The sequence below is a fragment of the Macaca mulatta genome, chromosome 7, assembly GCF_049350105.2.
Source record: "Macaca mulatta isolate MMU2019108-1 chromosome 7, T2T-MMU8v2.0, whole genome shotgun sequence".
In the NCBI taxonomy this organism is placed as follows: Eukaryota; Metazoa; Chordata; class Mammalia; order Primates; family Cercopithecidae; genus Macaca; species Macaca mulatta.
The window spans coordinates 169,773,772-169,793,537 of record NC_133412.1 but is presented as its reverse complement, the minus strand read 5'-3'; the positions used below and the strand labels follow the sequence as shown (position 1 = coordinate 169,793,537).

The window sequence follows — 19,766 nt, the reverse complement described above, 5'->3', positions numbered from 1 at the left end:
AGAAGCGGGCAGATCACTTGAGATCAGGAGTTTCAGATCAGCCTAGCTGGCCAACATGGTGAAACCCCATTTCAACTAAAAACAGAAAAATGAGCTGGGCTTGGTGGTGCACACCTGCAGTCCCAGCCCCTGGGGAGGCTGAGACAGGAGAATCACTTGAACCCAGGAGGCAGAGGTTGCAGTAAGCCAAGATTGCGCCACTGCACTCCAGCCTGGGCGACACAGCCAGACCCTGTCTCAAACAAAAACAAAAAGGGAAAAAACTAAGCAAAAGACCATGGATATCCTTTTTCAAACGTTACAAATGACAAAAAGCAAACGCAAATTTGTTTGGGGTATTTTCATGACATTTCCCTAAAGCAGGATGGGAAGTGGAACTGGCCTAAATGGCTTTGCCAGGCACCGCACCCCTGCTCCGCACACACACAGACTCACACACACACCCAGACTCACACACACACCACTCACCCACTCCTCCCAGCGAGCTATCTTCTCTGCCATCTCCACGGCCTCCTGGTGCTCGCGTTCTGCTTCCTCAGCAGCCTCCCTGGCCAGCCGCTCCTCCGCAGCCTTCCGCTCCTCTTCTGCCTTTTCTTCGTCTGTTAAACCATAATTTCGAGGCTCCCCAATCTCTTTGATGAGCTGTTTGATAGCAAGTCTATTCTGAGCATCTTCAAGTTTTCCTACATCTTTAAATACCAGGAGAGAGATCAACACATACTTATATTCTAGGCCTGCCTGCAATTGGGAAAATTCTTTATTACTATAAACTTGTGATAGTCAATTATGTAAATTACCACATGGGGCTTTCTTTTCTAATTGCCAGCATAGTTCAGACTTTTTTCCCTCATGGGCAAATATCAGACCAGAGTCTGAGAGTCGTGGGTAGGGAAATGTGGACTTGGGTCTATGAGTTCTAACGATGACTTGATTAGAGTGGTTGGATGGGGGAATGGATTGCCTGAAAAGTAATGAGCTCTCCATGCCTGGAAGTATTCAAGCAAAGACTGGGACACTTCTTTCAGAAGTTTCTACAGAAGGAAGTCCTGCACTTGTGGGAGGCCAAACAGGGTGACCTTTCTGAAAATCAACGATTCTGGGATACGTTTTCAATTCACAAAAAAATAACCATTTCAGTGAGTCTACTTGAATAGGAAAAAAAAAATCCAGACTCCAGAATATCTGAAAAATGTTAGTATCAAGACTGAAGAGAAGAAAAAGAAAAATGGTGTATGGATAAATACTGAGATCTCCATGGTCATTGAGGTGGTAAATTCTATACCACTTTCTTAGGGCTGCTTGGAAGGTGTCTGCAGAGAACGGTGTGCAGCGGACAAATTTTGGTACTAAGCCCCTTCAGACCTTCCTCTGGGCAACTGCTTACCCCACTCCCATTCATAGTCACTGCTATGCCCACCCCACCCATGTTTGTTTTTTATAGTTTTGTTTTGTTTTTGTAGACACAGGGTCTCCCCATGTTGCCCAGGCTGATCTTCAACTCTTGAGCTCAAGCAGTCCTCCTGCCTCGGCCTCTCACAGTGCTGGGATTACAGGGATGAGCCACCACCCCTCCCATGTTTGTATGACCTTGACCTAGACCAGAAGCACCACCGGGTTCTAACATGGGAAGAGGGGAGGAGCAGAGCCAATGCACTAGTTGGTGAACAGAAGCAAGCCCTTAAAAAAGCAAAAAACAGCTGGCCACGGTGGTTCACACCTGTAATCTCAGCACTTTGGGAGGCCGAGTAGGTTGAGGTCAGGAGTTCAAGACCAGCCTGGCCAACATGGAGAAACCTCATCTCCACTAAAAATACAAAAATTAGCCTGGCATAGTGGCGCACGCCTGTAGTTCCAGCTACTTGGGAGGCTTAGGCAGGAGGATCACTTGAACCCGGGAGGCAGAGGTTGCACTGAGTTGAGATTGAGCCACTGTACTCCAGCTTGGGTGACAGAGTGAGACTTTGTCTCAAAAAAATGAAAAAGAAAAAGTCATATCGAGTAGCTCTTCATTGCCTGACCTGTGACATTTAAATGCATTTCTCACTGGGTGTGGTGGTTCATGCCTGTAATCCCAGCACTTTGTGTGGCCGAGGTGGGCAGATTGCTTGAGGCCAGGAGTTTGAGACCACCCTGGCCAACGTGGTGAAACCTGTCTCTACCAAAAATACAAAAATTAGCTGGGCATGGCAGCATACGCCTGTAATCCCAGCTACTTGGGAGGCTGAGGCAGGAGAATTGCTTGAACCCAGGAGGCAGAGGTTGCAGTGAGCTGAGATTGTGCCATTGCACTCCAGCCTTGGTGACAGAGGGAGACTCTATCTCAAAAAGAAAAAGTAAAATAAAATAATATAATATAAATGCATTTCTCCCTGATTACTCTGAGTAATTACAACCTTGATATCACTAACTGGACACCTTTGAGAAGGTACTCAGGAATGATTCCCCCTGGCAATATTCCACTCTGACCCCAGAGCCGGGCCACTGCTGATTAGACTGGGGTGGGGCACCTCAGCCCAAACTGTGACCAGCAGAGTTGCCCTTCAGGGAATGTGGGACTGAACAGAGTAAAGTCAGCTCTGGCCTTAGCTCCCAGTGTAGCATTGTAACTCTGGGTGTGGGGTGGCCTCAGCCTACCACACAGGCCACAGAGCGGGAGAGAACCCTGGCCCAAAGAGAGAGATGACAAAGAGACACTGAGAGAGAAGCAGAGGCCAGAGCTGATGAGAGGATGCGATTCCCAGCATCTTTCCAGGGCCCCATTCCAGACCTTGCAGAGGCTGGGCTGCATCCCCTACCGTGAGATGCCCTCCCCGCCTCCCATCCTTAGGATGCATTTCTCCCCTATGCTTTTATATTCTTTCCCAGTTGTCAGCTGCAGATGAGGCCAAATGAGGTGGGCACAGGATGAGACGGAACACAATGGCCACTCATTCATTCCTCCCTGTTATTTCTTTTTTTCTCAACATTTTTCCCTGGGCTCTCCTGATCTTCCTGTAAACAGTTTTCTGGACCTAACTGAAAAGATGACAATCACTATTTTTCTGAAATATATTCTTCCTTCTTTCCTAGTTCTCTAAATAATGTAAACTAATTTCCATACTAGGAGGTGCAGAACCCTTAGCTTTTACATATAAAGCATGTCCAACATGCAGAAACATGTCTAGATGAGAACAAAACCCAGTGACTGCTGAGGGTGCAGACAAGAAAGATTTGCAGATTTACAAATTGTTATTTTTATATTTCTTTTTTTTTTTTTTTTTCCTAAGACGGAGTCTCACTCTGTGACCTAGGCTGGAGTGCAGTGGCATGATCTCAGTTCACTGCAACCTCTGCCTCCTGGGTTCCAACGATTCTCCTGCCTCAGCCTCCTGGGTAGCTGGGATTACAGGTGTGCACCACCACGCCCAGCTAATTTTTGTATTTTTCGTAGAGATGGGGTTTCACCATGTTGGCCATGCTGGTCTCGAACTCCTGACCTCAGGTGATCCACCCACCTTGGTCTTCCAACATGTAGGGATTACAGGCATGAGCTACCGCACCCAGCCATTTTTAAATTTCATAATAGTATGTCATTTTATGCCTTAGTATTGGTAGGAATAACAAAATGACCACTTGTTGAACTCCTTCAACATGCCAGGCACTTTGTGTCTCTCATCTCTACTGTTTATAACAATCCTGCAAGCCTGATTATTTTCCTATTTCACAGATGAGAAAACTGAGGCCCAGCCACAACTGGAATTAGCTCTCCTTCCTCCTGCTGACATTATCCCTTAGCACTAAGTCTCCCGATACTCCAGGGCCCAAATGCTTTCCCATTGGGCAGTTGGGGGTAGAGAGCAGCCCCTGGAGTCCCAAGGGTGGGCCTCGCCAGGAAGCTTCCACCAGGCAGAAGCTGGTTCTTTCTCACCAAGCCCAAAGGAGGAATAAGTGTCAAGGTCCAGAAAACCAGAAAGGTAGGTCAGGGGTTCAACAAGCCCAGGGAAGTCGCAGCAGCTGTGAAAGCTAAGAGCTGGAGCCAGGAATCATAATGGTGGTGATGAGGCCGATGTGACGATGTGATGCGGGATCACAAGTGCTTGCTGGTGCTAAGCTCAGCGCTGTGTTTACAGGAAACAAGAAGGAATGCGGTGAAGAGCTATTTGCTCTTCTGGGTAGCTACGGGGATGGGCTGGCCAGTCAGAAGGCCAGGAAAGGGTCTGGAAAAGCACCAGTGCCCAATAATTTAACAGGGACAGAGCACTGCCCCCAAGGAACCTGGGGTAATGGCCAAGCAGCCAGCACCGAACACACATTTCTTTTTTAAAAAATGAGTTTGTTGGCCAGGCATGGTGGCTCACACCTGTAATCCCAGCACTTTGGGCGGCCGAGGTGGGTGGATCATGAGGTCAGGTGTTTGAGAGCAGCCGGGCCAACATAGTGAAACCCCGTCTCTACTAAAAATACAAAAATTACTCAGGCATGGTGGTGCATGCCTGTAGTCCCAGCTACTTGGGAGGCTGAGGCAGGAGAATCCCTTGAACCCGGGAAGCAGAGGTTGCAGTGAGCCAAGATTGCACCACTGCACTCCAGCCTGGGCAACTGAGCAAGACTCCGTCTCAAAAACAAAGGATTTGTCATTTTACTTCATAATATACCCATAAATTCTCATACAATAATAACACCCACCACCAAATCCCCACGTAGAATGACTCCCCAGAAGGAGTGCCCTGTGTATTCCATGGCTTCCTGTGCCCCAACCCATGGTTATACTCCCCACCCTCCCCCAGCCCCACAATTACAGCTAGACCTGCACCAAGCTTTACTGGGGGTCCTGGACATTCACATTATCCTTGAATTCATTTAATACCAATATGTATCGGGTGAATTTCAATTTCATCAAAATAGTTGAAGACAGTCTCATCTTCGATATTGATGTCCCGGTAGTTGCTCAGAGCCCGGAGGAATCGGTCTTGGCTATAGTGGGTCCCGGCCACGATCCTCTCAGGAAGGTTTATCACACGCTCCTTCAGAAACTCATCCGAAGCATCCAGTGCACAAACGAATTCTGGGGAGAAGGAGAGACTCCAGAGTTGGCACAGTACAGCGCAGCTAACTAGCAGGGTGCTGGAGAACGCATGGGCCCCTGGTAACCCAAGTGTCTGGTTACCCGCCAGGACCTCCTGTTGCCACAAATAGCCTGTCCAATTGGCTTTGCTGCCTCTCATGGAGGATAAATAGATGAAAATCACCCCATTTCCAGAGACCACCCTATGAGGCCCAATTGCTATTTTGTGCAATCAATTATTTTCCCTTTCTTCCTCCCTCCCTCTCTTCCTTCCTTCCTCCCTCCCTTCCCCCACCCTCCCTCTGTCCTTCCTTCCTTCCTCCCTTCCTCCCTTCCGAATAAAAGCAGCAGAAATCATAAGTAGCAAATCTCAGATAACCCTGTGATATCAGCTTCCTAATTTTCAAATTGTCTCTTTTCTCTTTTTTAAAAAATATATACATATATATGCATATATGTATGTATATCTATCTTAGAGAGAGACAAAGTCTCACTATGTGCAGGCTGGTCTCAAATTCCTGCCTTAAGCAGTCCTCCCACTTTGGCCTCCCCGAGTGCTGGCAGGGATAGGCCACGGCTCCTGGCCTCACATTGCCTCCTGTCCAGCACAGTTATCACAGGCTTCCAAAGAGAACTATGGCTACAAGCAACATGCTTTGATGGCCAGTTTGCCAAATTAATAAAAATGGGAACACCCCTTGGAATTTTCATGGATCCAGCTCTTTCCTCAATGCCATTGACTATGAAACACGTTCAACATGATATGGTCAGCACTTATCAAATTCAACACACAGATCATGTTAATAATGACCATTTTACCCACCTGTGATTTTCTTTTAAACTGTGAAAGCAGCTGTTCCTTCAGCTTCTAGTACAAATTCAATGGATAATTGTTGAGTGAATGAGAGATTCAGGTGTGGATCAGTGAAATAAACTTTCCAAGGTGAGTTGTGATTCTTAGAGGTTCTCTTTTTTTTTTTTTTTTGGAGACGGAGTCTCGCTCTGTTACCCCGGCTGGAGTGCAGTGGCTGGATCTCAGCTCACTGCAAGCTCCGCCTCCCGGGTTCACGCCATTCTCCTGCCTCAGCCTCCCGAGTAGCTGGGACTACAGGCGCCTGCCACCTCGCCGGGCTAAGTTTTTGTATTTTTAGTAGAGACGGGGTTTCACTGTGTTAGCCAGGATGGTCTCGATCTCCTGACCTCGTGATCTGCCCGTCTCGGCCTCCCAAAGTGCTGGGATTACAGGCTTGAGCCACCGCGCCCGGCCTAGAGGTTCTCAACTACAGGACCAGTGTACACTGGTGCCCAGATCAGTGGCTGCATCACAAATACCTTGCTATCTATTAGAGCTCAACAGAACTTAGGAATGATTTGATTTTTGTTCTAAAATTGTATTGGCTTGTAACATCATAATGCCATTCTCGTTTACTTGTATTCTAATAAGCTTCCTTGAGTGGGTGAAAAGGGAAAGCGCACTGGGGAAAGCCCACAGGAGGTGTGTCCCCGAGGCATGTGGACATATGTGAACATCATCTGCTGCAGATACTAACTGTGAAAGCAAAGGCTGAGACAGCCTGTGGAATAAGATCCTGTAAATTCATAATAGTTTGATAACTACCTCCATTCTGCATATGAGAGGTATTTTCGCAAGGAAGTTGTTCTATCTTTTGCTCATCTTTTACCATTTGATTGTCATGATGTTCATGAGTGGCTGCCTTTTGAAAAGGAAGGTAGACATCTGAACCCCCAAATGCTGGTACGGTACTGAAATCAAAATGATGTCAACAGATTTGCTGAAAATTGAATCCATTTAAGCTCTGTGATGTCAGACATCTATATGAAAACTTTATTTTTTTCCCTAACATGATACTCATTTGTTAGAAAATGTGTGAATTATGTTAATAATCTGTGAATTTCAAAAATATATTCTACCTTTCTTCCAGGCTGATCGGGAGGTGTAAGATTCCAGTTAATCAAATAATGAGTAACATCCTTGGCTTTCCAATTTGCAACGATTTTTAATATGATAAAATATACTTCTCACTAGATGATTTTTAAAAAAAATGTTCATTCATTCTCTTTGTGACTCACAGAGAACTTCAATATTCTGCAGTATCTCAAGACAGTTATTCAGAATGTCTATTGTCCTCGCACTGGCTAACTGTGGATAGCAAGTAATAGATTTCTGCTTGGTGAGACTGTAGATAACAAGGAGGTCACTGTATTTGGCTATCTGGAATCACATGAAAAATCTATGGGTTTTTGTTTTGTTTTTAGGCAAAGTCTCGCTCTTGTACCCCACGCTGGAGTGCAGTGGCGCGGTCTCGGCTCACTGCAACCTCCACCTCCCGGGTTCAAGTGATTCTCCTGCCTCAGCCTCCCGAGTGATTATAGGCTGGGATTATAGGCATGCACCACCATGCCTGGCTAATTTTATATTTTTAGTAGAGACGGGGTTTCACCATGTCGGCCAGACTGGTCTTGATCTCCTGACCTCAGGTGATCTGCCTACCTCGGCCTCCCAAATTGCTGGGATTACAGGTGTAAGCCACCGTGCTGGGCCGAAAAATCTATGTTTTAACAAATTTCCAAATATTCATCAGATAGGTACAACTTTAAACTTATCTCCTTCAACTAAGGTCTTGAAAGGATCAAACTGGACATAGGCTAACAGCAGTGGTAAAATGCAGTGGTTTCTCACTGGGAGAGAATACCATCTAGAACTGGATTATCATAGGTTGGAATGTGTTTCTTTTATTTTCTGTGTCTTATGCTTTGATTTCTTTTTTTTTTTTTTTTTTTTTAAGAGACAGGGTCTCATTCTGTCACCCAGACTGAAGTGCAGTGGCATGATCAAGGCTTACCACAGGCTTGACCTCCTGGGCACAAGAGATCCTCCCACCTCAGCCTCCTGAGTAGCTGGGACCACAGGCACATGCCACCACACCTGGCTAATTAAAAATGTTTTTGTGTGTGTGGAGATGGGGGTCTTGCTATGTAGCCCATGCTGGTCTCCAACTCCTGGACTCAAGCAATCCTCCTGCATTAGCCTCCCTGGGATTGCAGGCGGCGTAAGCCACCCACCTGGCCTGTTTTGATATCTTGAGGGGGGCCTTACAGATATGGGGAGAGACTGCTGCCCTTCCCAGGCCTAGCCAATACCTAAAGATAGTAACAACTTACTTGGGAATGCCCCTCCTATGCAAGCCACTCAGTCCGTTTATCTAATCTCACACAGCAAGCCAGTATTTCCCTTGCCCTAAATCATCCCAGGACCAGGCCCCAGGCAACTAGAGACCACCCCTAAACTCAAACTAGCCAGTCCTGAATGGTTCACTGTGGCCTGTCTCGGCTTTCCCAAAGAAACCCCAACAACGGCTTTAATCTAGATCTTGCCCTTTGTTCTTGCTTCTGCCGCCTGACCAAACCTGGCATTCCCCATGTGCCCCCATCTCTAGGGAATCCTAAGCAGTAAATTATTTCAATGGCATTGACCTTTCCGTGTTACCATTCAGTTCCCTCCCTCAATTAAAATCCCACAGGTATTTCTTTTAGGGAAATAGAAAATAGGGACAATTTCTGGAAAGAGGGTAGTTTGCTAACAACAGATTAACATTCCAAATAGATTACGTCTTAGACGTGTTTGCACTGTGTCCAACAAAGAGAGGACAGCCCAGTGGCCTACGTTTAAGAGTTCTTGGTCACTTGACCTCTGTGCTTCCATTTCCTTATCTTACAGGCAGGTTTCATTAATTCTGTTTTGGAGGCAGTGGAGTGAGAAGACCTGAGTTTTAATTTAATCCCCCTACCATTTACTAGTGAGTGGACTTGTATACATCTCTGGGCTTTAGCTTCTGGATTGGGTAAACGTGGGTGTAATTCCTGCCTTGCAGGATTGTGAAAAGGTTCAATGAGTGCCCAGCACATGACAAATTGCACACGAAAAATTGCCAGTTGAGCTGAAATGTATCCAGCTGCCCCAGTGAGGGTGTTATGATTTAGCGCAGTTTGCAATTAGTGAATATTGCCTAGAAGTGATAAACATACATACACTGGACATACCTACCCAGAATCTAATAATCAACAATAAACTTTACTTTTTATTTTATTTTTTTAATTAATTTTTTTGAGACAGGTTCTTGCTCTGTTGCCCAGGCTGGAGTGCAGTGGTGCAATCAGGGCACCTGCAGCCTTGATTTCCCATGCTCAGGTGATTCTGCCACCTCAGCCTTCCAAGTAGCTGGGACTACAGGTGCATGCCACCACCCCGGCTAATTTTTTTGATTTTTTTGTTTTTCTTTTTTTTAGTAGATATGAGGTCTCACTATGTTGCCCAGGCTGGTCTCTGACTCCTGAGCTCAAGAGATCCTCCCACCTTGACCTTCCAAAGTGCTGGGATTACAGGCACTGTGTCTGGCCAATCAACTTTAGTTTTTAACTTTTTCTGAGGCATTTGCCTAAATTAATGGGAAATCTGAGACAAACCATCCCTGTGGCATTTCATGCCTCTGCCATTGGCTTCACAGCCTACAGGCAAACAATAAATATCCATCCCCAAGGATGACTGCTATCTGGTGGCCTCAGTGCTTCCAGAAGCTTCTCTGCAAACTGTGTTGGACCAAGAGAAGGTAACAGACACAAGCTGCCTTCGTTGGGGACTGGATACCACTGAGCAGGCAGGCCCTTTTCAGTTACAGCCTTGTCCTAAGTTGCTGAAAATAGCTTTTCTTCTAGTGATCTTATGACCCAAAATGATTCCCTATGAATATACACCTCAAGCAAACTGACTGAAAACAACACTTGTTAACGTTTATAGGAAGGTCACAAGAAATGCCTGCTCAGTACTAAATAAATCCTGTTGTGTACGATAAATTGCTTATGCCTTGCTTTCAAGAGTACTTTGTGAAATCCTGTGTAAATATGTGATGGAATAAAACCGCTGTGGAGTTAAGAGTGAACTGAAAAGCTTTGGACCTGTGCAATCTCAAGTCAGAAGCTGAAGGTCTTGATGATGGCATGGTTAGCACCAAAACCAGGGCAGGGAAGGAGCCTACGTGACTCAGGAAGTCAAGCCATCAATAGATTTGCTACCTTTTGCTTTGTTACAGGAGAGAGCAGTGGAAGACAATGTTCCCACAGGGATTTCTATTCATTTCAGCAATTTAATATTCCTCATGTTTATCCCTTGGTGCATTCTCTAGTTTGCAAGTTTATGCTTGAGAATATCTTTTAATTTTTTTCCTAAAAAAAAAATCCTACTTTATTAAACTCAAAAAGATTGTTTTGGCACAAAAGGGGTATCGGGGCTACTCTAGGCACACTGCCTATGGTGTAGCCCTGCTCCTTAAGGAGTAGTTTAAAAAAAAAAAAAAAGAGGCTGGGCAAGGTGGCTCACGCTCGTAATCCCAGCACTTTGGGAGGCTAAGGCAGGTGGATCACCTAAGGCCAGGAGTTTGAGACCAGCCTGGACAACATGGTGAAAACCCGTCTCTACTAAAAATACAAAAATTAGCTGGACATGGTGGCAGGCACCTGTAGTCCCAGCTACTGGGAGAAAAAAAAGAAAGAAAAAAGAGACAGATATCAGACAGCATTCTTCTTTTTTTTTGAGACAGAGTCCCTCTCGGTTGCCCAGGCTGGAGTGCTGTGGCGTGATCTCGGCTCACTGCAACCTCCGTCTCCTGGGTTCAAGTGATTCTCTTGCCTCAACCTCCTGAGTAGCTGGGACTACAGGTGCACAGTACGACACCTAGCTAATTTTTGTAGTTTTACAAAATTACTTTTACCTTATCAGTGAATCTTCCTCCTCCTCTCCCTCCTCATCCTTCTCCCCCTTCTCCTCCCCCTTCTCATCCTCCCCCTCTTCCTTCCCTCCTCCCCCCTCATTTTACATTCTTTTAAATGTGATCTTGGGAAAATAAACTTACCAGGTATAATTAATTTATCAAAGGGAAACATTCTGCCTCTGACTTCATCTTCCTCCTCCTCATCTTCCTCTAAGAAAACAAAATATTCCTCATTGTGTTTATTAATATATTATTACCATGGATCACAGCAAAAAAATCCAAATATCTTAAGTAGCAAGCACTAATGAAAACTAGCCATAAAGAGCACATGTATTTTTAGAAATAGTCTCACAAACTAAATGTATATTGATAGATGCATGGATAAAGAAAATGTGGTATAGACATTCAACAGAATACTATTCAGCCTTTAAAAAGAAGGAAATGGCTGGGCACCATGGCTCACACCTGTAATCCCAATAATTTGGGAGGGCAAGGCAGTAGGATCACCTGAAGCCAGGAGTTCAGAGATCAGCCTGGCAACAGAGTGAAACCTCCAGAAAAATTTTAAATTAGTTGGGTGTGCTCATGCACGCCTGTACTCCCAGCTACTCGGGAGACCGAGGCAGGAAAACCGCTTGAGCCCAGGAGGTCAAGGCTGCAGTAAACTGTGATCATATATATCACTGTGCTCCAGCCGGGGTGACGAATGGTCTGCTTTTTTTTTTTTAAAGGAAATTCTGCTTTGTGCAACAACAAGGATGAACCTTGAGGACATTATGCTAAGTGAAATCAGTGACAGAAAGACAAATACTGCATGATTCCACTTAAATAGGGAACTTGAGTAGTCAAATTCAAAGAATGAAAGGGTGGGATGGTGGTTGCCAGAGGCTGGGGAGGGGAAAAACAAAAGTTACTAATCAACAGGCATGAAATTTTAATCCGGAAAGATGCATAAGCTCTAGAGAGCTGCTGAACAACCCAGTGCCTATAGCCAATGATCATGTATTGCACACTTAAAAACCCGTTCCGAGGGCAGATCTCATGTTAAGTGTTTGTGCCACAATACAATACAATAAAATTGTAAAAAATTTGTAAAAGGCTATGCACCTTGAGCCATCATCCGGGGGGGAAAACCATAGAAAAAAAAAAGCTACCTAATGAAAGGTGAGCCAAGGCTCAAAAATAGTCTCTCTAGTTTTCTGTTTACTTTAATTGAGTGACTATTTCTCTGAACAATAAAGTTGCAACTTACCTGAATATAAATACTCAAAATAGAACACTCAAACTTACGATTGAACAGGTCTTTTGCTTGATCATAAGTCTTTGGGAATCCATCCAAAATGTAACCTTGATTCCTGCAAGGCATTGATTTTAGCTTTTCTTTCATAAATCTAATTATATATTGATCGTCTAGTTGACCTGATAAAAAAGCATATATGTAAATATTACTGTGGGGTCACATTCTGCATAAGAGTTGTTTTAAAGTTATCTCAAAAATTGTTCTGTAGTCAAAGGTACTATTGGAAATCCCTATTTTGTTTTGCTTTGCTTTTTTTTTAAGAGACGGGTCTCACTCTGTCGCCCAGGCTGGAATGCAGGGGTGTGGTCATAGCTAACTGCAGCCTCAGCCTCCCAGGCTCTGCAATCCTCCCACCTCAGCCTACCAAGTAGCTGGACTATAGGCGCTTGCCACCACACCCAGCTGATTTTTAAATGTTTTATAGAGAAAGGGTCTTGCGATGTTGCCCAGGCTAGTCTTGCACTCCTGGCCTCCAGCAGTCCTCCCACCTTGGCCTCCCAAAATGCTGGGATTACATTTTGGCCCTTAAAGTAAAAAATATGTGATTTTGTATTTTGAACGTGACGTGAATTCTAATGCACAATAATGTAGGAGAACCCAGTGAACTCATCTGCAAGAAAGAGCATGGGCGAGTGCTGATGTCTGCACTTTCAAAATGTTCTATAATCCCAATTTTTGGTGAAATTGATTGAGGAGAAGCAACTGGAGCAATACAGAGAGCTCCCCGCAACCCCCCGCAGGGTTTCTGTTTTGATATTACACCTCTGTAACCTTACTATACAATAATAAATGCTTCTGTTGTGAGAATTGTGAGATAGCATTCATGGATGTTGCTAGCACATGATTTACTAAAAGAAGGTGCTGGATTTGACTAACAATCAAACTTGACCTGACCCTCAAAGGCACTTTTCTCTGTAACGCTTCAGAAAAGAACGTGGCTCCCTTCTCCCTGTCTTTTCCAGTTGGCATTTCTGACCTCAGCCCCACTGGACAGTTCCCTCTCAAGCCCTGACACTGGGTTCCTGGCACTGCTTGGGGAGGATGAGGAGGGAGGAGTTTGTTCTAAAACCGGTACAGTGGTTTAACAACAACATGCTGCAACTCCACCACAATATTCATCTATCATTCCATCATAATTATCGAACAGCTACAATGTTCAAGACACAGCCCTATCCTTACCTTGCTTAATGTGTACATTATAGTAATGTAAGTTTGACAAGTTAGAGAACTTGATCTTCAAAGCTCTTGCCAGAGTTTGTACTACTCTTTTACCTTATCAGTGAGTCCTCCTCCTCCTCTCCCTCCTCATCCTTCTCCCCCTTCTCATCCTCCCCCTCCTCCTTCCCTCCTCCCCCCTCATTTTACATAATGTAAAATAAATAAGTTCAGGCTTCTTTTTATTACTCTATCAATGACAATAAACTGATCTAATTAAAACACCTCCCCCAGCAGTGGCTCACACCTATAATCTCAGCACTTTGGGAGGCCAAGGCGGGCTGATTACCTGAGGTTGGGAGTTCGAGAGCAGCCTGACCAACATGGAGAAACCCCCATCTCTACTAAAAATACAAAATTAGCCGGGCGTGGTAGCACATGCCTGTAATCCCAGTTACTCGAGAGGCTGAGGCAGGAGAATCACCTGAACCCGCGAGACGGAGGTTGCAGTGAGCGGAGATCGCACCATTGCACTCCAGCCTGGGCAGCAAGGGCGAAACTCTGTCTCAAAACAAAAAAACAAACAAAAAAAACACCTCTCCCTTCTTCTACCTTTCAGTGTCACACCACCCATTAGGCAGTAACACGTTCAGAAAATAACTGTGTCTTTCAGAAATTTAAATATTATGGCTAAGACAAAAAAAAATCTTAAGTAGTATTTAACATAATGAAATTCCTCCGAATGATTCTACATTACTTCCCAGTAAGGTTCACAGGGGTGCCAAGAAATGAAGCCAGGCCGGGCGCGGTGGCTCAAGCCTGTAATCTCAGCACTTTGGGAGGCCAAGACGGGCGGACCACGAGGTCAGGAGATCGAGACCATGCTGGCTAACCCGGTGAAACCCGTCTTTACTAAAAAATACAAAAAACTAGCCAGGCGAGGTGGCGGGCGCCTGTAGTCCCAGCTACTCCGGAGGCTGAGGCAGGAGAATGGCGTGAAGCCGGAAGGCGGAGCTTGCAGTGAGCTGAAATCTGGCCACTGCACTCCAGCCTGGGTGGCAGAGCGAGACTCCATCTCAAAAAAAAAAAAATGAAACCAAATAAAAACATGTCAAAGGATTCACTAATATTCTAAGTCTGATTTTATTAAGTTGTCTATTTTCTTTTTTGTTTGTTTGAGACAGAGTCTCACTGTTTCCCAGGCTGGAGTGCAGTGGTGCAATCTTGGCTCACTGCAACCTCTGTGTCCTGGGTTCAAGAGATTCTCATGCTTCAGCCTCCTGAGTAGCTGGGATTACAGGTGTGCATTACCACACCTGGCTAATTTTATTTGTATTTTTTAGTAGAGACAGGGTTTTGCCATGCTGGTCAGGCTGGTTTCAAACTCCTGACCTCAGGTGATCCACCCGCCTCACCCTCCCAAAGTGCTGGGATTACAGGAATGAGTAACCACACCCGGCCTAAGCAGTCTATTTTCATTTTTCAATGGCTTTGTTATTAAATTAAATGCACTTAATCTAGAAATCTAGCTGCAATTCCCTTCAATGCCTCCCTCAGTTTATTTCAGGCCCTGAGTTTAGCCATTCATTTCTGCTTGATTCGGAACGAAAGTGCTCAGTAATTAAGAAGGGACCTTCAGCAGCATTTTTTGGTAATTATGGGATGCTTAAGAGGCGTGACCCAGTACACAAAGGACCCAGCCCAAGTGCCTTTCTCTTGAGAAATGTGATCTCTTAGAGATAATCCGATGACCTTTGGCCAGGGTTCAGCTCTATGGCCGGCAACTGCGCTGTTTGAAAATGAATGAGCACAGCCCTCCTACATAGCTTTTAAAAACGTCATCCTTTTTCTAAAAAAAATTTGGCCGGGCGTGGTGGCTCACGTCTGTAATTCCAGCACTTTGGGAGGCCGACGGGGGCGGATCACGAGGTCAGGAGATCAAGACCATCCTGGCTAACATGGTAAAATCCTGTCTCTACTAAAAAATACAACAAAAATTAGCCGGGCGTGGTGGCGGGCACCTGTAGTCCCAGCTACTCCGGAGGCTGAGGCAGGAGAATGGCGTGAACCCGGGAGGCGGAGCTTGTAGTGAGCAGAGATCGTGCCACTGCACTCCAGCCTGGGCGACAGAGTGAGACTCTGTCTCAAAAAAAAAACACAAAAAAATTTAAATGTATCTTTCAAATACCAGTAATATTCAAAATGTTCATATTAACACATACTCATAATTACTAAAACATGTTTACAAATAGAGAGCTGCTCCCCTGAGCAGTGGTGGGAATGTGAGGGAATGCATTTGGGATTACAGCTTGGCTTCTGTTCCCTCATCCCCAGGAAACTGCACTGTCATAACTGATGATGACCAAACAGCAAGCGGTGATTTCAGAAAGGAAAGAGTCCAACAGCTATGTATTTGTAGGAAATCTGCCTCATGGGAGAGATCACCCTTTCTTTCTTTTTTTTTTTTTTTTTTTTGAGACAGGGTCTTACTCCTGCCACTCAGGCTGGAGTGCAATGTCGGGATCTTGGCTCACTGCAGCCTCAACCTCCTGGGCTCAGGTGGTGCCTCGCGCACCACCATGCCCAGCTAATTTTTTTTTTTTTTTTTGTAGAGACAGGGTCTTGCCATGCTGCCCAGGCTGGTCTCAAACTCCTGGGCTCGGGCAATTTTCCTGCCTCAGCCTCAGCCTCTCAAAGTGCTGGGATTACCGGCGTTGAGCCACCGTATGTGACTTTCCTTTTTCTTTGTAGAAGCAGAAGCAGAAGTGTTCCACTTGGGTCCCAGTCTGAGCTTGGTAAATAAATGTACCTCAGAACTAGAATTATCCATACAGCTATTCTTAAAGGTAATTAGAAATGAAACAAAATGAGTGGCTTTTTACTCACTTCACCAGGCAATGGGTAAAACTCCATTTTTGGCTGAGACACAGAAGTTTAAAAATCTACATCTCATCCAGGCAGTTTGATATTTGGATAAATTTGTCTAAATCAGGTAATGTATCTGTAAGCAGCTCAGGGAAGAAATACCTTAAGAAGAAGCGGCCAGCAGGGTGGCTCACGCCTGTGATCCTAGCACTTTGGGAGGCCGAGGTGGGTGGATTGTCTAGGCTCAGGAGTTCGAAACCAGCCTGGTCAACACGGTGAAACCCCATTTCTACTAAAAATACAAAAAAATTAGCCGGGTGTGGTGATGTGCGTCTGTAGTCCCAGCTACTCGGGAGGCTGAAGCAGGAGAATTGCTTGAACCTGGGAAGCGGGGTTTGCAGTGAGCCGAGATCGCACCATTGCACTCCAGCCTGGGTGACAAAGTGAGACTCCATCTCCAGAAAAAAAAGAAGCAGCAAAAGATGGCTCTTGGAAGAAATTTTGGAATCTTCAATTTGATCTAATATGGATACATTAATATTCCCAAATCTTTCATATTGCACTAATTTATTAAAAGAACTGTGTATTGGAGTTTGCAATTTAAAACTAACTGAGGCATGATGGACTAGTTTAAAATATTTTACTTGATTATACATATACACTTTCCAAAATTCTTATGTAATCTCTAGTGAACTTTTAACTGGTCAAAACTTGTGTTCATGTGAACTTTTTTTTTTTTTTTGCATATTCATCTACACTTACAGATTTCCTCAGTAATATTTTGAGTTGTTGGTTATTTGCTTTCAGTTGCATTTTTTATTGTGCATGCAGAATGTCCATTCCTACTGGTGACTTTAGGTTCATTATAGGTTTATTTGGGCAGTATTAGAAAAAAAAATACTGTAGCTGGGCGCGGTGGCTCACGCTTGTAATCCCAGCACTTTGGGAGGCCGAGGCAGGTGGATCACCTGAGGTCGGGAGTTCAAGACCAGCCTGACCAACATGGAGAAACCCGGTCTCTACTAAAAATACAAAATTAGCCGGGGTGGTGGCACATGCCTGTAATCCCAGCTACTCGGGAGGCTGAGGCAGGAGACTTGCTTGAACCCGGGAGGCTGAGGTTGCGGTGAGCCGAGATCGCGCTATTGCACTCCAGCCTGGGCAAAAAGAGCGAAACTCTGTCTCAAAGAAAAAAAAAATACTGTAAATCAAGAGATACTCTCCAGCATTTTAATAAGGCCAAAACAAAGTTGGTGATCTAAAGGCTTATTAATGGTATGGAGTTTCTACATGACATTAGTGAAAAATGAGGTTTGTTTTCTATTAGGAAAATGGGCAGCTCTCTCCGGCTGTGTATTTTTCATGTTAATCCCCAAAGTTCACCAAATACCTAATCATGAAGTATGTAGGCAGCTAATATCCCTCCAGGAACGGGCCAGGTGCTCACACCTGTAATCTCAGCACTTTGGGAGGGTGAGGCAGGAAGATGGCTTGAGCTCAGGAGTTCGAGACCAGCCTAGACAACATAGGGAGATCTCATCTCTATTAAAAATAAAAAACAAGGCCAGGTGTGGTGTCTTACGCCTGTAATCCCAGCACTTTGGGAGGCCAAGGCGGGTGGATCACGAGGTCAGGAGATCGAGACCATCCTGGCTAACACAGTGAAACCCCATCTCTACTAAAAATACAAAAAAAATCAGCCAGGCGTGGTGGCGGGCTCCTGTAATCCCAGCTACTCGGGAGGCTAAGGTAGGAGAATGACGTGAACCTGGGAGGCGGAGCTTGCAGTGAGCCAAGATCGTGCCACTGCACTCCAGCCTGGGTGACAGAGAGAAGACACCGTCTCAAATAAAATAAAATAAATAATAAAAATAAAAATAGAAAACATTAGCCAGGCATGGTGGCTACTTGGGAGGCTGAGGTGGGCGGATTGTTTGAGTCCAGGAAATAGGGTCTGCAGTGAGCTATGATTGCACCACTGTACTCCAGCCTGGGTGACAGAGCAAAATCCTAACCTCCCCCGCCAAAAAAAAAATTCCTCCAAGTATCATTCCTTCCTATGTTGTGTGTGTGTGTGTGTGTGTGTGTATATATATATATATTTTTTTGTGTGTGTGTGTGTGTGATGGAGTCTTGCTGTATCGTCCAGGCTAGAGTGCAGTGGCGTGATCTCTGCTCACTGCAACCTCTGCCTCCCGGGTTCAACCAATTCTCCTGCCTCAGCCTCCTGAGTAGTTGGGATTACAAGCACCTGCCACCGCACCTGGCTAATTTTTGTATTTTTAGTAGAGACAGGGTTTCATCATTTTGGCCAGGCTGGTCTCTAACTCCTCACCTTGTGATCCGCCTGCCTCGGCCTCCCAAAGTGCTGGGATTACAGTCATGAGCCACTGTGCCCGGCCTCTTTGGTTTCTTTTACTCACCTACTTGAATACTTGGGTAAACCATTCACCAGTTTAATCCTTTTATTTTAATCCTTTTACATAAAATAATCTGAACTCTGACAAGTTTCACAAAAGCTTTTTGGCATTAATCTACTTTTAGTGTATTGATAAAAACAAACAAAAACAAACATGATTTTCCTTTACTTTGACAAAGTAATATAATTTTTACCTTATTTGTATGGAATTCCAGAATTAATGTGGACATTGATTTATATGATGTTTGTATTTTTAGTCTTTTTTTTTTTTTTTTAGACCGGGTCGTCACTCTGTTGCCCAGGCTGGAGTGCACTGGCGTGATCTCGGCTCACTGCAAGCTCCGCCTCCCAGGTTCTTGCCATTCTCCTGCCTCAGCCTCCTGAGTAGCTGGGACTACAGGCACCTACCACCACGCCTGGCTAATTTTTTTGTATTTTTTTAGTAGAGACAGGGTTTCGCCGTTTTAGCCAGGATAGTCTGAATCTCCTGATATCGTGGTCTGCCCACCTCGGCCTCCCAAAGTGTTGGGATTACAGGCGTGAGCCACTGCGCCCGGCCTTATTTTTAGGTCTTTAATACAGTGTTTCTGCCTCTCATTTGTAACTACATGCATTATTCTTGAAAATTAGTAAACTCACTGAATTGTTGTGTAATAGTTGTTTAATTATTGCCTGTACAAATGTATATTAAGGTAAAATAAAACTGACAAAATATTTCTTTTTTTTTTTTTTTTTTTTTTTTTTTTGAGACGGAATCTCGCTCTGTCGCCCAGGCTGGAGTGCAGTGGCCGGATCTCAGCTCACTGCAAGCTCTGCCTCCCGGGTTTTTACGCCATTCTCCTGCCTCAGCCTCCCGAGTAGCTGGGACTACAGGCGCCCGCCACCTCGCCCGGCTAGTTTTTTGTATTTTTTAGTAGAGACGGGGTTTCACCGTGTTAGCCAGGATGGTCTCGAACTCCTGACCTCGTGATCCGCCCGTCTCGGCCTCCCAAAGTGCTGGGATTACAGGCTTGAGCCACCGCGCCCAGCCATAACTGACAAAATATTTCTAGGGTACAGTTGGATCCGTACTAAGTGGCTTGTCAAGCTAGATACATCCTTAGTGGGTCTGGAGACTTGGTCATGAATATCCTTTGTCCTAACCAGAGTGACTCCATCTTGAATAAAGGCCAGATAAAGCCAAACCTGCTGGGTAAC

The 19,766-nt window shown here is 45.0% G+C and overlaps 1 protein-coding gene across 1 annotated transcript in view; it reads right to left on the bottom strand.

The window, feature by feature from the left end:
* AK7 (adenylate kinase 7) overlaps positions 1-19,766 on the bottom strand; it is a 97,929-nt gene that overhangs the window by 6,001 nt on the left and 72,162 nt on the right. Inside the window, exons 13-16 of the mRNA XM_001102256.5 lie at positions 12,121-12,249; positions 10,972-11,040; positions 4,847-5,044; positions 469-689 (exon numbers count right to left, since the gene is read on the bottom strand). Of these exons, the coding sequence (XP_001102256.3) occupies positions 469-689; positions 4,847-5,044; positions 10,972-11,040; positions 12,121-12,249 (617 nt within the window). The remainder of the gene's footprint in view (positions 1-468; positions 690-4,846; positions 5,045-10,971; positions 11,041-12,120; positions 12,250-19,766) is intronic.